The 17504-nt window shown below is 39.0% G+C and overlaps 2 protein-coding genes across 2 annotated transcripts in view; one reads left to right on the forward strand and one right to left on the reverse strand.

Annotated features, from left to right (window-relative positions):
* The window catches only part of LOC108881055 (alpha-1,6-mannosylglycoprotein 6-beta-N-acetylglucosaminyltransferase B), a 60960-nt gene extending 52755 nt beyond the window's left edge, over positions 1-8205 (reverse strand). The window contains exons 1-4 of the mRNA XM_018672824.2: positions 8099-8205; positions 4771-4907; positions 1985-2294; positions 451-563 (exon numbers count right to left, since the gene is read on the reverse strand). Coding sequence (XP_018528340.1) covers positions 451-563; positions 1985-2052 — 181 coding nt within the window. The 5' untranslated portion in view covers positions 2053-2294; positions 4771-4907; positions 8099-8205. The remainder of the gene's footprint in view (positions 1-450; positions 564-1984; positions 2295-4770; positions 4908-8098) is intronic.
* A 2391-nt stretch (positions 8206-10596) lies between these two features.
* Positions 10597-13335, forward strand: LOC108879370 (uncharacterized). The gene is made up of 4 exons (XM_018670609.2): positions 10597-10737; positions 10832-10925; positions 12083-12403; positions 12487-13335. The coding sequence occupies exons 1-4, from the start codon at positions 10735-10737 to the stop codon at positions 12843-12845; spliced, it is 777 nt and encodes a 258-aa protein (XP_018526125.1). The 5' UTR covers positions 10597-10734; the 3' UTR covers positions 12846-13335.
* Positions 13336-17504: the final 4169 nt, after the last annotated feature.

Genomic DNA, 17504 nt, shown 5'->3' on the forward strand with positions numbered 1-17504 from the left:
GCATCCAGATGAATGTCAGGACCCAGTAGAACATTGTATTGTAATGGAATGATCAATGTTATTCACTTCACCTGTCAGTGGTTTTAATGTTGTGGCTGATCAGTAACACAACATTCAAACTCTGCCTCCACCATTTTCAGCTGCTAGTACTACACTAAAAATGAGTTCAGGTGGGTCAGAACAAGGTCATGCGAGCGCTGAGCAGAGATGAAAGTGGTGTAAAAAAAGATGGAGGTGTAGATGAGAGAAGAGAGGAGCCTCTCCAGGCGACAGTACCCCCCGACGCACTCCTGATGAGCAAAGTGAGCAGGTCTGTCAGCCCGCTGGCGGCAATCAAGGAGGCCCTGCGAAGCTCGCAGCGTGTTCCCAGCCTGTTCATTACCAGTGCAGGGTACAGCCACTGTAGTCACAGGCTACCAAGCAGCGCTGACACGCAACCCACAGGCTTACCTTCGGCTCGCGCGGTGAAGGGAGAATCTCCGGGTCGCTTGGCCGAGAACTGGCCCCCGAGAGAGGTCATTAGAAAGCACAGGCTGAAGAAGCCAATCCCCACCACGAAGATCCTGCGGGAGAAGGACAGAATCAAGAGGATGAACACGTGACCAAAGAACAACGGACGTGGTTAAAGCTCAGGAGACAGAAAGAAAAAGAGTAAGGACAGATGAGAACAAGAAAGTAGAGGAAAAGTGGAGGAAGTGCAAAAGAGTTGACTTCACGCTGAGTTCTTGGAGAGAACACTACCCTAAGTTTATATTGTACCAATCTCCCCACAGAAAAGCATTGTGTAGTCGCCTGACTGTGTCATCTCAAATGAACCATTACATAAATGGGTTTTCTGTATCACACTGTGCTCAGTGAGCAAAAATCCAAAATAAAAGCATAAAATCACAGGCGGATGGCTAAGTTTTGGACAGAGCAGTAAACACACAACAAACGTTTCTCCGCTGCTCTGAAACAAACACTCTGGGCCGATTAGCCTCAATACTGGCTCGTCATCTGCACGCTCCAGGAGTCATGCTGAGGAAAGTGTTTGTAAATGTTTGGAAATAATCCTTTTACGGAGTGGAACCGCAGGACAGATTCTCACACTTCCTTCCTGTGGACCACAGCTTGCTTTCCTGAATTTTTATGAGGCTTAAAACTGACAGCATGGAGGCTGCAGTCACTCAACCAGAGCCTGAGTGAGTGATAGTGCCACATTACTATCCAATATGTGCAGTAATGGTGGAAAATTGGGATTTTGTGTGCAAGAAAGCGTGCATGCTTTTTGAGGAAACACAAGTATGATTCTCTTCAGTCTGTACTAGCCACTAAAGCGCAGAATCAGCATGTGAGTTGCCCATTGGCATGTTAAATCAGGTCTGGAGCCCTGGCAGAGCGTGCACTCCATTGTATTCACCCAGAAAGCTGTAAAACATCAGGGAACCTCATGCATGAAAGACTGACATTCTGTACTGGCCTGAACACCACTGCTGTCCTTGTGATGACTGATTTCTTGATGCTAATGAGTCTTTGAGCTCATGTTCAACCTTTCTGGTCAAATTTGAAAGTTTTAATGAGTTTATAGTTGCTTGATTTGCTGTCACTGCTTCTCCAGCTGCTGCTGCTGTTGTTGAAACTTTTAGCTGCATAAGCAAACGTTAATTGTGGCACAGCATGTATCCAAGTTGTCCCAATTAATGGCAATGCTCTGGGCTTTGAAGATTTGTTCTACTAAGGAAAATAACCACCACTGTATTCATATATAGGCACCTAATCTCCTGAGTTATACAGGAAATACTTACAGAGTGACTTAACTGACAGTTTTACAGTTTTGCTCATACTTTTAATTTCATGTATTTTTCAATTTTTCATGATAATAATAAAGAAATAAAGAAAACTATTGCATTATATTAAAATAACAAGTGTAAATCTACTGTTTTCAATGTGAGTGAACACTAAAATGGTTTCAACCTGTGTTGGATCGAAGAGAACATGTTCTTACCTGAAAGGTTTGAAAGTGAGAAGACATCTCCTCACCATAATGGAAAGCTCGCTGCTGGTTGCAATCATTTTTCATACACGTACAAAGCGCCGGGTATCCTTATCATTGTGCAAGTCTGCGCGACAACCACCGATGTCAAAACCCATAACTTTCGACCAGAGTCCCGAGGATCGGAGGAGGGTGCAACGAAACGAGCAACTTCCCAGCGCGACTGCTGCTGTCCGTGTTGAGCTGCGAACAACTTCAGCTGGAATCCCCACCACCACCAACAACCGGTGCGTCCTGCAGCAGCGTGCTGATTAGTCCGACTCTGCAGAGGAACAAACAGGATTTTTAAAAAAACAAAACAAAAAAACAAACAAACAAACTGATGAATGTCCTTTAATCGGTTCTGATTTTATCCCTAATACAGTTAAATTCAGTCTCGGAAACAGAGACACACACAGGACTGCTGAGTTCTTGGGTTCCTCTGAGTGGATGGAGCACCGACTTCCTTTATGAGCAGCTCTTTAGCTGTGGCTCGTTTACTAATAGCGCCACCTAATGATTCGTACTGGAATATGAAAGTTGATTTATTTCCTGTTTGTATCCAAAAAGCAGCCCACGTATGAGGAAAAAGACAATAATAATGAAAGCATCTAAATCTAGTGTAAATAAGTTCACGTTGAAATGTTAATATATTGTAAAGTAAAATGTCTAAATGGTATTAAGTGCATTAATAGTGAGGTAAGATTAACAGTCGCACTACTACTACAATAATTCTTTTTCATTACTAGATTAATGACAGTGAATTATTCATCATGACATGAATTGCCTGTATAAATCTGACCCGGTGGCAGATTAATTTAGCAAAACAGATCGCTATAGGATCCCAACACTGACGTGGAAAAGTCTTCAAATACACATTCAGCACCACTGTTTAACATTATGTTGTCGCCTAGTGTCCCCTTTGAGGTGTCAGGACACATTTCAGCACCGTGGACAGCTCCGTTCTGCAGACGGACAGCAGCTCAGCAGCGACACCCAGCGGATTGAAGGCAGAGCACACCGACAGAGCATTAGAGACTTGGTTCTATGCTGAATTTAGTGGTAATCATACCCTCCTGATTGTATAAAAATATTGGTTTATATGATGTACAAACCAGTATTAATGGCTTTGACTTAATTTAAAGGGACATCACCACCATATCACTGAAAAGTTAATAGTATGTACGTTTATTTTGACTGTGAGTCAAAGAGTATCTCAATAAAGCGAGGGCAGTTACAGGTATCAAGAAGATAATAACAATATAAAATATAGAAAACTGCATGGTCAAACAACAAATAGAGATTTTTATTGCTTTTCTAAAGAGATCTGTGTAAAGGTTAAAAAAAATCCAGGAGAAAATAGGAGGGTTTTCAGTCTTGCCTGAATAAATGATACATAATGAGTTGCTATTGTTGTGATCCTCTGCAAAAGTTTAATGAAATCTGGCACAATCAATAGTCCCTGAGTTGTTGCTGTTTTTATTGATTGTATTGTTTGTATTGTTTTTTTTCCATGTCTTTATGGGAGATAAATGAGAAGAACAAACGAATGTGACTGGACCTCAGTATACCCAGAGCACCACCTTAAAGTCATCAAGGAAAGAAAGAACATCAACAGACAAAAAATAATAACAATAAAAAGTCACCTATGGCCACATCCAGAGTAGGCCTAATGGACAGCAAGTGGCAGCATCCTCTGTTGCCATGACAACTGTGTTCACTCTTACTATGTAGGGCCTTGGCTCTGCCTGTTGCTGCTATATTAACTTTTGGCCCGCAGCCCAGTGAGACTGGCTCTGCTGACATTACAAGCCTGGGCCGAGATTTAAAATGTACCACTGGTCAGAATCACATTCACAACATGACTGGTCTTCGTCTGACTGGCTGCAGGGCTTCATTACAGGGCTGAATGGAAGTGAACCTCAGCAAGAATTATAAGCAGCAGAGAGCAGATTATGTTTACGTGTCTGTGCTATGAGAACAAAGTGACAAAAATATTCCTTTTATTTGAAAACAATATCTATCTGAGATAAGCTTTCACACTCTTTTATTTAGATGATGAATCACGATGCCACCTGTACAGAGTTTAAGCAAGGACACAACCACCAACACCCTCTCAAGTTTCTCTAATTATTTCCTCATTTTCATTTCCTTTCCTCTATTTTTCTTGCCTATACTTACAGTCCTGAGTAACTCTGCTTGTCTTTATCTTCTTCTTTTTTGTTTTTCTCTTTGTTCTTATCATCCTCTCCCTCTCTTGCTTCATCTTGACCTCTCCACCACTGCATTGTCCTCAATATTTGTTATTTCACTGACATATACTGTGTTTCTCTTCCACTGTCTTAATCTCTCTATCTTTCTCTCCATCTGTCTATTTGTCTCTTGAGGATCTATTTCCACTGCAGTTTCTCTCTCCCTCCCACTGTTTGGTTTGGACTCACAGCAGCAGACGCCCAAGGACAAAGAACTGTTAAAAGTAATGCCTTTACACTAAACACTGTATATGTATTTAACAAGGAGATATACTCTTGGGAGAAGCAGAGGTGGAAAATACAGGCTTATGTGTTACAAGATGGGAAAAAATTCAAATGCACTTAGGCTTGTGGCTATATGATCAAAGCAGAAATAAAACCCAATCATACTGAGTTTTTGGAACATCTAGTGTTTTTACTAGTGTTTATCTGCCAGGGATGTGGGAGAAAATCAGGGACAGGAGCCTAGGCAAGGCAGTTCACAGTACCTCAGCCCACATAACTTACTTTCTTTGTCAAGCTTCACTCAAAGCAGCTGAAATGCAAATAACTGAAGCATCCTCAGATGAAGTAGACATGTTGCCATCTTCAGTGCCTTTCTCTGGACTCAGCTGCCATGATGTCTCAGGACAGTTACTGTGAAACTGCAAGACAAAAGTTAAGATCTTTTAGGGGAAAGACAGCAGAACAGCCTTTTCATAGATATGATACAAAGGATGGTTAAAACGAATTAACTTGCAGTGGTTGAAAAATGATTTTAGTGAAACTCAAGTTAGTGCAAGGTAGTCCATAGTTTTCTGTTTCACACTTCTCTTGGTACACACATACAGTATGTACTGTACATGGCATGCTCTTTTCTTCTTAAACTGACCAAACTGCTTGTCACTCTGTCACCTGAAATTGTAATCACTGTAATTACACTGGGATTACATTATCATGTCAGGGTTGATAATAATGTTCCCAACCTTTTCCAACATACTGCCACAGCCCCTAAGAGATGAACTCAGTCTTTATTGTGTTCAACTGGACATTGTCCAAGACTGTTAATGATTTTTTAAAGTAAGGAAAAAGGAAAGGAAAATTAATAAACCATATATTATTACTTTTTTCATACTACCGAACTGTCAGTGTTTAGGTCAGTTACTGCTACCAAAGTATGAGAAGCTTCAGACTATTTAGATTTAACCATTACTTTCAGCTAACTTCAACTGTTTGCCTCTTACTTTTAGCTAGCTAAGCTAACTATAGCAATTATTTACTCATTACTTATATCTGGCTAAGCTAACTGTTGCAGTTAGCAGTTGCAGTTATTTACCAGCTAAGCTTACTTTTGCAAACATTTTCTCATTACTTTTTTCTCATTACTTCCTGGCGCTGGTGGTGACTGTCTTATTGCCTGTAGTTTATATATCAAATGGTATCACAGAACCTGTTTATTTAGTAACCTCAGTAACATGAGAGAAATTAATCTAATGTAAGAAATTCACTCAAAAAAGGGGAAAAATCAGCTTGGACTGAGGGCTAGGTGAATAAATTACATTTCTAAAGCTGCTGCACTGAACACTTTTTTTTTTTTCAACTGAGCCTTCCGTGTTTTACCACAATGAAACTTAAACTGAAAAGAAGTGAGCAAACTCAGACTCTATTACCTGGTAATACAAGCACACTGCTTTGACTCTGGCTTTCAAAACCCTGAGAAGCTGTCAAACCACATCATTCAATATGCATCGAGGTGGAGAAACCATCTTCTTTCACAGTGCCAGTTCCACACTGAGCCGCACTACTTTTTTGATGTTGACTGACTCTAGCTATGGATGCTTGAAAGACAAATTTATTTAAATTCCTCATTTCCCTCTCTCCAGGCCTGTTGCACTCACCACGCTACACATGGTAGGAGCGCTCAGTACATATATTGCCTCTCAAAGATGTATCCCCTGCTTTAGATTGCCATAAATGTCTATAACACCCATTAATGTAACTCAGGATGGCAGCACAGCACTTGTGATGCTCTTATATTGGCAGCAGTCTTAATGTTCATTTAGACAATCCCATCAAGATTCTTATCCATTAATGTCTAAATGGCTGTCCATGTCATCACAGCTAAAAGATGTGTGTAACTGCTATTCTGCAAACCACAGGGCCCAGTCCAACAGAAAGAAACTATCATCTTTAGAGCTCAGTCTTCCTCCTCAGTGGTCTTTTGTAGATGCTGCAGTAAACCATTACGAACATATTTTACTGAGTCTTCATGCATTCGTGGCAGCTACTTTGCACATAAATACAAATACCTTTGACACTTTCACAATAACTTAATAAAATATATACTGGCAGACTTGGCCCCATTAATATTTAAAATGTACTGTTATGTCAACACAGTTACACAGTAAGTGTATGTGTATGTGTGTGTGTATCCTGCACTTGCGCAGCTACCCCTCACGAGTACTGTTCAGAGTCTTTCTTTGTTATCGGCACATCTTCTCACCACCACACTGCATGAAAACAGCTCTATCCATCAAAGTGTGGGACTTATGGAAAAAGATGTAAGCTCTGTTTTTCCTCAAGGTTTGTGCATATAAACAGATCAAAACTGTGTGAAAGGCAAAGCTGGATACAGTCACTTCTTCAAGGACTGGAGAGATTTTTTGGGGGGAAAATCCCAGTTTAAATTTCAGGGGAATTGTGGCTGACTGCTGGCCAGGTGAAACAAGACAAACCCATGAAATATAATATAAGTAAATACCGTGGAACCTTACCTAAGCACAGCACCTTTGAGTGGTTGTTACTTGATAATCTGAACTTCACTCAAAAGTACCCTCCCAAACAGAAACTTATCACTGTTCTCATAAAAATATCAGCCGTGTGGTTTAAAACCACAGCACCATTAGCCTTGCACACTTTTAACATAGTACATTAGATGTGATCTGGATCCAAACACCAAACCACACATGCAAATGGCTCCTTCATACTATCAGGACAAACACTATCTCTTGTCAGACCCAGACTGCTGCTGTTGTTCTAAATCTGTAATTTAGTTAATGTGTAAAGGAGCCATGTAAATGTTTTAGAGGTAAAGAAACTCTGCTCAAGCTTTAGCAGAGATATCAGTGCATCCCTGCAGTGCAGCACCGTTTGTAGGTTAATGCCCCTGGAAGCAAAGTGGCAAGTGATCAGAGGAGCTGGAGCCTTATATCCAATTAAGATGAAGGGTTGGCCCTCAGGGTACGCAACATAAGTCCCAGTGTTTTCTGAGGAAGATGTCCTGAGAAAAAAAGGTTTATCCAAAGTCACTGCACACAGGACAGGTCTGAGCTCTTTGAACTGTGTTTACCTGCCATCCTGTCACGCTATTGATGAAACACTTATGCAACACATTAACGTTTTAACATGATTATACTGTATCATATTCAAGCGTGTAGGCACAAAACTGAAAACTGTGAACTAGTATTCTCAGGTTTGCTAAACTTACCGTAGCTCTGAACTCAAATAGAATGAAAAGCACATAGAGAAGGTTTGTGAGACTGCACCTGTGTTTGTGCCGTGCAAAGAAAATACAAATCAGTTTCAGATTTTTTTTTTTTTTTCTTTTTTATATCTTCAGACCAGTACTGGCAGACTGAAATAGATCAAAGAAAACTTTCCCTGGAGCTTCAGAGCTGATCAGTTTTCTCACTCTTCTCCTTCTATTACAAACTTTGTTTTCTTCTCCTCTTGTCTGTCTTAGACCTGTGAGGAGCAGGCTTTGTGATAACCCCACACTGAACACTGACAAAAGCAGGCAGAGCACGACTGCTTTCAACTCTGAAAAAGAGAAAAATCATCTTTGTCTGTGACTCACATAAACATCAGCTGGTTGGTCCTCTCCACTGTCCTGGATTGTTGCTGCTTTTCTTGCACCCATGTGCCTCTTTTCCTGGCATGCCCATTCCTCATCCTGTCCGCCAGGTGTCCACAGCACACTCCTCTGCCTTGCACATGTGTATCTCATCACTAATCATCCCTGACTTCCTGCCTGATTTCCTAGCTGCTCCTTATCTCCAGTTACTGTCTATGTGTAAGACCGCAGGCTACTTTTTTCTGGTCTTGCTTGTCAGTGTGTTTTAAGGTGATATAATTCATCCACAGGCCTGCCTGTCTCAACCTGTCTCCAGTTTATCTGCCTATTCTCACCAGGTTTGTTTTTCCATTGCATGGGAAGACAACCAAAAACACTTACCCTGTGGGGTACAGTTGTCAGGCAGACATGTCTAAACATTTGTGTATGTGCATGTTCTCTTTGCTTTCCTCTCCCACTGATCATCTCAGACTGCTCAGATTCATCTGATTATTAAACTGTATATAAAGTATTTCAAACAGTAACATGCTGCTTACACATTGGTGTTTCAGTATTAACAATCAAACGATGTCATACATAATAACGTTATCACTCACAGGGACCAAACCAGTACTTTTACCGTAATAAAATTTTGCTGCTGATTCATTGTGTTTTGTTCAGTTCACAACAGCAAAAACACCTAAGGATAAAAGAATAAAATCTCCTGTGGAAGCAGCCATAAATAAATAAATAAATAATACTGCTAAAAAAAAACAGCAGCGCAGTTAAGTCAAGGGGGGTTACATTGAAGAGCATAAAATTACAAGGTGCTCCCAATAGAGGGATCATGAATGTTTATTGAATTGTTTGTTAGCATATACATTTATCTGAAACTGTGACAACTATCCACATATAGACTTGTGGGGAACTGAGCTTATTTTACTTTCCCAGGCAGAAATATATAATTTTCTGTTACTGTGATTAATGCTGTTTGACATTTATCCTCATATTGACATTTATTAGGATGAGTAACTTGTCATTTCATGCTTACCTGCTGTATCTTTTCATACTGGATCACTGTGGTATTTGGAGATGTCTGGACAAATATCGTTTCCACTGAATCTGAGTCCAGTTTCTAGTTGATGCAAGCGAGTTATTTACTTTTATCTTTGTAATCTGACCAGTTTCCCCAGCAAACCTCTTTTTCACTGTTCAGTGTGAAAGCAGAGAACGCAGGTAGAACCTGTGATTTTGAAGGGTGAAAGTAATGTGAAATCCAATATAACTTTGAACACATTTGTTGAGAAAGACAGCTAAAATGTTTTTTATAAGTCATTTACGGGAAAAATTGGATTAGCTGCTGGCAGGACACACACAAAACACTTGTCGACAGTGTAGCAGCAGGATCCTGGAAATCAGTTTAGGATTCTTGTTATTATTATTAATTTAATTACAGCCTACACTGTACTGTTTGTTCTTTTGGCATTACAGCCACATTCCAGACCAAGCTTTAACAGCTCAACAAATAGCCACGCAAACAAAGCTTTCAGTTTTAGTGTATTCTCCCTGAGGAAAATGTCAGTACGCAGCAAAACTCCCTCTTGAACAAACAATAGCTGACCCTGGGGGTGTTTTAGTGTTGTGAAGTATTAATCTAACTCAAATCTCTCAAATGCCATGTTCCTTCTGCGCCAAAGCTGCTATTAAGCCAATCTGAAACAGTTTTCCCAGCACTGCCCTGAAGTAAGGTCACACCTATCTTTGACACGTGTTCTAGTAAGATTCAGAGAGGCTCTGATTATAACTATATATAGTATAGTAGTCCAAACGGAGCACAGCACTTAAATACACTTGTTAAGTAAAGAATCTGAATACTTCATCATCAAATTAAAGACAAAAATTAAGGATCTGCACAGCACGTTGTTGTGGACAAATATGTATCATTATCCTGTTAATCTGAGCAGGTTTAAGGCATCTTAAACACTAAAATCACCCATTCTAAAGAAAACAAATACAGTGCTCAAACTGCCAAACTGAACTCCTACTTACATTTTTATTTTTATTTATTTATTTATTTATTTTCATGAAACTACTAAAGCATGGCACAAACTCAGTCTAACTTTATGTGTAGGAGTTGCAAAGATGGCTGCTCATTGTTAGTGGGGTCAAGAGAGATTCAGATGGAAACAACAACACTGACCAATAAAAAAATGTCCTCATGGACTGTTTAGGTTTTAAATATAGAGGCACAGAGAATTGTTTACATGGTAAAAAAAATATATGTGAAGACTGCTCTTTGGAGTAAAGGGGACATGAGGAAACTAGTTAAATCCAAGTTCTAATAACATATCAAGCTGACAATTATACAGGGTATACTTATGTAAGTATCAAAATAATGTTTTTTTCCCTTCAGTTTTACTTGAGTTTCTCAGCAGTCATTCATTCCAGGGCATGTCTTCTCATGTTCAAGTGAGAACCTGACACCACATGACTTGGACTTTCTTTTGAAATGCTGAGGATGACTCGCTGAATGTTCCCCTATTCATTACATCCTCTCAAACTCCAGCACATTAAACGAAGTGGAACTGCACTTCAGCACCACAGAAATCACTTCACTGGATGAAATACATTTATTAGCTGTGTGTGTTCAGGAGAATAACATGGTGAGTACAGACAAACTTCATCTTATGTACAGTAGCTCTCTGTGTTTGACTTTTGTCTGGTAATGTAATATGATGAGTATTGATTTTAACACAGGTCAAAGCGAAGCGTTACTCCTCTGGTGTGAGGACACAGCCTGTTTTTGACTGGGTTTCCCTCATCTGGTTCACTTCAGTAGTCAGTGTTGCAGGTGAGATTTTGTTTTAAAAAGTGCATAAAGAAACATGTTTTTGTGGACTGATTTAAAATGTTACAGCTTATCCAGGGTATTTAAAAATATGTGCTCATCTTTGCATGTGGTAATGGTAGTACACTTTTAATGACTTTATGAGACAAGTTATGTTGTGGTTACTCTCTTTAAGAGAAAAATACACATCTGTCTACTAGCACTCAAACACTGGTTTTTTAGTCAGGTCCACTTTCATTTCTGGTTAACCTCCTCACCCAAAATCTATTTTTGGACATTTTATGAAATTAGCTAATTGGTCTTTTGCAATGTTGGTTGTGAAGATACACTGTCATGCTGTATGCTAAGTATGTGCTGGACCAGTTGTTATCTTGATTGGCATGAAGACTGGAAGAATGAGACAGCTAGCAGCTCTGTGGTGCTGGTAGCAGTAGATGTAGAACTGTACTTTCTGTGAGTATACACCAGTATCAAGTGAGAAGTTTGAGTTTTCTAGTACTGGGTGGTGCTCAGCAGCAAGTCTCTCCAAAGTCCACAGGCATCAAGAATCAGGAATAATATCCACAGGCTAATAAGCTAATAAGCATTAAGTCTACTGTCTGACTTGCAAGTGGTCTCTTTGGTGTACAGGTTGCAACACATGACCCCATGTTGGGTTTTTTGTGCAGGTTAAACATACAGGATATAACATACTTATTAGTGAGCTTTGGAGGTGCTGGTACAAACAGAGCCAGACTAGCTCTTCCCTCTGTTTTCCAGTCATTATGCTAAGCTAAGCTAACCAGTTCCCGCCACTAGCTTCATATTGACCGTGCAAATGTGAGTAGTATTCATCTTCTCTTCTGACTCTTGACAAGAAAGCAAAGAATCATATTTCCCAAATGTCAAACTGTTCCTTTAAGATAATCACTTTTTTTTTCAATAATAGTCATGTGACCACACACTGAATCTAGATACTACTACAGAGTAATGATAACCATTTGAGACTTTGTTTTTTTAGTGAATTATAGATAGTGAAATGAAAATATTAACACTATGTGGAATATGTAAATAAAATAGAATAAAAGTAGATTAATGATGGTCTAACAGAATCAGCAGGAATCATTCATCAGCCTGTGGTGTGTTCTTTAACCCAGTCAACTCTCTTTCTGATAATTCAGGCAGTCAAGATGTGGAGCTACAGGTCATACCCCAAGTGGCAACAGAGTGCGGAAAAAATCTGACACTTACATGTGAAGCCAGCTCCTCACGTGAGATGGATATTAAATTATTCTCCTGGCTGGGTAGAAATAAAACTATGTGTCAGATTGGAGATGGCCAAGCTGACCCTGAGGTTCTATGTGAAAACAAAGCTGTGGCCTCCAACCACACACTCACTCTGACTCTGATCAACGTGATGCCGGTCGACAGTGGAAAATACCTCTGTAAACTACATTCCAAACTGGGACCAGTTCAAAAATCAACTGTTGTTACAGTACAAGGTGAGCTAACTTTTAAGTCGCTTTTTAAAAATTTTGTTCTCACTGTTTTCCGTCATCTTTCTAAAACTCTTTAATCTTTACAGATTGCCTTGAAAAATCTGTTTTTTCCACTAATGAGACTCATGCTGAGTGCTGGTTCACTGGAGTTTATCCCAGAGGTACCGTTCATTGGTTCCAGGGAGATGTTAACTTAACGGACTCTGCCAGCACACAGGGAGAGGAGGACCAACATGGCCGGTTCAATGTCTTGAGTCAAATGAATGTGGAGACAGGAAACCTGAACCTGCCTTACAACTGTTCATTGTGGATACCGTCTGATGGGAAGTACCTCTCCAGTCAACAGCCAACTATTGTCAGGAGGACAACATCATCAGGAAGCACGGTCAAACTGCAGTGGATCTGTATGCTGGTGGAAATCATCATGGCAAAATTCATGACATAAAGGAAAAAAAAACGTGAAGTAGTCAGGTTTTAACAGTTTGTTTGCTAGATGGCATTTGGAAAAGTTGAAATATGAAAAAGCAAAAACTGAAATGAAAATGAGGTGATGAATATTGCATAAAGTTATACACGCTTAGGTACACAAGATGTATTTGTTTATCCATTGTCATGTGGGCAACTGTCTTCTCTGTCAAGATAAGGGTTTGCAGGCTTTCATGCTCCACAAAGTCTAAATAGCTCCCTGATACCAACTATCTAACTGCAGAGGAGGAAGCCAGTGGATTTATTGCTTGGTTTGAATCACATCTGTGCTCTTAACCGTGAAGCTTGTTTTAACATGCACAGACCTTTAAAACAAACTTGTCCACTTGATGGCAGTACAGCATTTACTGTATCACGGAAATGTGCTGTCTAAGAGGGTGTATGTTTGAATAAGGAGAGCATGTTTTTCCACAGAGGCATTTATATATATATATATATATATATATATATATATAATATATATATATAATATATATATATATATATAACATGCACAGACTTTAAAACAAACTTGTCCACTTGATGGCAGTACAGCATTTACTGTATCACGGAAATGTGCTGTCTAAGAGGGTGTATGTTTGAATAAGGAGAGCATGTTTTTCCACAGAGGCATTTATATATATATATATATATATATAATATATATATATATATATATATATATATATATATATATATACACACACAGCTCTGAAGGAGAGCAAATTTCCATAGTCCCAAAAAAAAAAAGAAAAAAAGATGCAGAAATAGCTCATGTGAATGGCTATGGAGGCAGTGATACTCAAGTACTATGCTTTAAGGATTCTGAGGTATTGTACTAAGTATTTTCATTTGGTTGTTTGAGTTATTATGATTTGGTTTTATGCTCCTTCCTACTTCACAACATTTTAGAGAGAAATGCTGTACTTTTTACTCATCTACATTTATTTGGCAGCTGTGTTTTCTACTACTTCTCCTCAGATTAAGATTTTATTTTATTTTATTTTTTTAAATATATGCTTAAAAAACTGATGCAGTGCTTTATTGTTAAACTAACCAGTAATGTATAAGGTATTACATGTGTTACAAGGCAAGGCAATCCTTTACTTAAGCAAGTGGGCACTGATCTTAAAAACAGCTTCTGATGGCACAAATCTTGTGTAGACAAAATGTAGAGGGTCTTCTGTGTTGAAGATTTTATTCTTATTTTTTTTTAAGTCTGCTTTGTAATTATGCTACATTAAAATGTGATCCTGTCTAAGATTTGTTCATTCCACACCTGTAAATGTGTGGACACCTGCTGTCCTGACTGGATGCATTTCTCTGTGGCAAGGCTGTTTAGGATCTGTACACTCATCACTGCACTTCACTGCAATGTATACCTCAGAGATGTTGAGGTATGCAGACTTCTGTGACTAAGTATGTTGCTTTGTGTTGCAGGTTTGAAAATACATAAGTGGACATAGAATTTTTGTTTCTGTTTCAGCTCAGTGTTTTCATATTCTGCAGTTTAGTTTCAATTACTTTCAGTTTTTCCTCAGGTGGATGGTAACAAATGGACTATTTTCTGTATATTTCAGCAAGTTTATTGTTGTGCATTTTTTCTTTTGTGAAACTGCACTAGTCCAGTGGTTAAGATGAAATGAGTCTCCACAGTCACAACTATGAGTCACTGAGAAAGGATTGCTGTATACATCAACCATGAGTAAACCAAGCAAGCAAGCTAGAGCAGGTATTGTGCTGCACAATTTTGTTCTCACTTATGTGGTTTAGCTGAGATGGTTACACAATCGGGAGCAAAGCCATTAAAAGCATTTTCAGATTATCTTGGCTCAAACTAAAGAAAGTAAAAACCAATAGAGGCAACTGTTCTCCTGCAGTAAATTCAGTGTGTTATTAAAGTGAAAAGTCACACCGATGACAGCCTGTGCTTCTCTAACCCGCTGCTGCTCCACGGAGTCAGTGAGACAAAAGACGTCCTTCCCCCATTGCCCCTGAGTTGGTAAACTGAGCTACTGGAGCAACAGAGGCAAGACAACATGACCTGAGGAGACCCTGCTGAGAGTAGATACACACTACACATTAGTTACTAAGGACAGAACACATTTTGCTCCCAGAAGACTGACAACAAAATTAGACTCATTGGAGGTCAATGAAACAAGCAAGCAGGCAGTATATTTTAACTTTCACTAAGGCCTATCAATGGCACACTCACATACTGGTACATACCATATAAATGTACATGTTGAAATCCACACTTAGTTTATGAATGACTATAACAGTATCTATCATCAACCCTTATAGTACTAATTGGACATATTGTAAAATACGCTAATCTGCTTCCTCACTGAGACTGGAACATGTTGTTTTTGCACTTAAGAGCATACAAGAAAGGACATGTTAATCAGTGAGCTTTACAGATGCTTTTAGGCAGATTGAGTTATCTTTGAACAAGAGCTGTTTCCCCCCTGTTTCCAGTCTCTCTGCTAAGCTAAGCTAAACGGGCTGCTGTATGTTTTCATGTTGACTGTACAGATATGAGTGTGGTTATGAATCCTCTCATTTAACTCTGGGTAAGAAAAAGGGTGTTTCCCAAAATGTCCAGCTATTCCTTTAACATTAATACATCATAGTGACTGTGACTGTTCTCTCATAATAATAATTTTGATCACAAAATAATGGTCAATTTGTCTCAATGGGATGAGTTAATTCTCTTCTACTTAAAAAAAAAAAAAAACTAATCGGTATCACTAAATGTAAATTGTCTCTTTCAAAGTTGACTTGAATGTTTATCTGCTTTATCTGCTAATGTGTTCAGAAATAATGGAATATGCTGTTAATCACAAGGGCCATGTGTAGGTGTATCATTTACAATCAGCTTAGCAGAGAAACATAACAATGCATATATTATCTTGGAGAAAATTTGTGCTTTCCATTTGGGGACATATTGAATAAATGAGATGCATTTGTTGTGTCACTGAACTTATTGATGCATTTAATCATGGTCCTCTAGATGTCAGAGTTGTGGCATTGCTAGCTGAATGTGCCACAGTATACTATACATCTTCGAGATGTTTCCAAGCTCTGCTGTGGCTCAACCTTTGGATCTGCAAAGGCAACTAGATTGATATAATGTTCTCCAGCTAGATGAAACACTGTTGCCATGGTGAACTGGAGCTATCATATCCTTGTGAAAAAACAATATATTGGCCTTCCTGTAATATGTTTCTCTTCTTCTTTTGGTGCTGACAACCAGCAATTAGATACACTTGGCTTTAAAAGGCACTTTGATTGGAGGGGAAAATTGATCCCTTATTATTTAGAGGTCAAACTCAAACATCTAGGTATCAATTATCTGAAGTTTAGTTGCATTTGCTTTTATTTGCAGCCACGTGTAATAGTTCAATGGTCAAAAATGTACATATAGCACCTTTAACATTTCCCTCAGCAGTGGCTGTTGCCATTTGCATTTACTGGTGAGTTTCACCAAACTACAGTAGGCTACGGTCTGTTACTACTACTACTATTAATACTGAGAAGCAGTACAACTATACAGAGATGTTTTTGGTAGCTACTTAAAAACACAAATATATCTTCATATGGATATCAAAACTTAAAAAAAAAACTGTTGTAAAATGCATGACCTGTTTATAGGTGTTCATGCTTATATGGCAGAGGTCGACTAACACAGTGATGCAAATCCTGAATGCTGTATTTAAAATCACATGGCAGATCATGTTCTTTACTAGTGAGGAGAAAAACTTGGGGGAAAAAAGTTCTCTACTGTAAAAATATTTTAATTCTCATTCCACATTGCAAATTGGTGAGAAGACCCCATGATCACAAACTTCTCAGATCCTCTGAATCCAGATGCTGTTTTCTCTGTATAATATCTGTTATGTGCAACAAATTATCCACAGTCAGCTGTTATGTTAAGCACTATAGTCTTCCAAGTTTAGATTTGTATGCACAATACAGGCTGCTCTGAGGTGCACGTGTCCCTGCTGCTAAAATGGCAAGATTCAGCGATGTGATAATGGCCACAGGACTAAATGAACCCAGACCTGAGTTCATTGCTCCTCCTTAACCTTACTCTCACGTGAGCGCAAAGTGGATTCTCAGAATAACACACTTCTCTGCATTCTTCAGTGAAGTGGTCACCTACAATACAACATGAAGAAGGGAGAAGAAAACATATCTTACAGACAGAGACATGTGACCATATGTACTTAAGACAGTTAGAGGCAGTTATTCTTAACGCTCTGTATTTGTGCTGCAGCTGTTTGTCACTGCCTTAGTTTGTAACCTGGGCCATGGCTGTTCTATTTCTAAAAAGCATATTTTCCAAAACTCCAAGAGGCTACATTTGTTGCTAATATTGAGTATTGTGAATAGTTCTGATTGTCGTTGGCACCTGACAGATTCATGAAATGCTAAAATGCATGTTCAGAGGATTTGTCCATCGACCCCACGTGATCAGTTTTTTCAATGAAGTCCTGAGATACAGACAAATATCGCGCTTAATTTGAAACATTTTCAACCCCCATGGCTGTGTGTTTGCATCAATTCATGCAACGTGACATCCTGTCTGAATACATAGTAACATCTTTGCTTCCTCATGAAAGTGACGTCTGATTGA

The sequence above is a fragment of the Lates calcarifer genome, linkage group LG11 (genome assembly GCF_001640805.2).
Source record: "Lates calcarifer isolate ASB-BC8 linkage group LG11, TLL_Latcal_v3, whole genome shotgun sequence".
NCBI lineage: Eukaryota > Metazoa > Chordata > Actinopteri > Centropomidae > Lates > Lates calcarifer.

Excerpts from the sequence above, each read along its gene's own strand:
- LOC108879370 (XM_018670609.2), top strand. Across the intron at positions 10,926-12,082 it reads TTCAGTAGTCAGTGTTGCAG|GCAGTCAAGATGTGGAGCTA; the intron begins GTGAGATTTTGT and ends CTGATAATTCAG. Across the intron at positions 12,404-12,486 it reads AACTGTTGTTACAGTACAAG|ATTGCCTTGAAAAATCTGTT; the intron begins GTGAGCTAACTT and ends TAATCTTTACAG.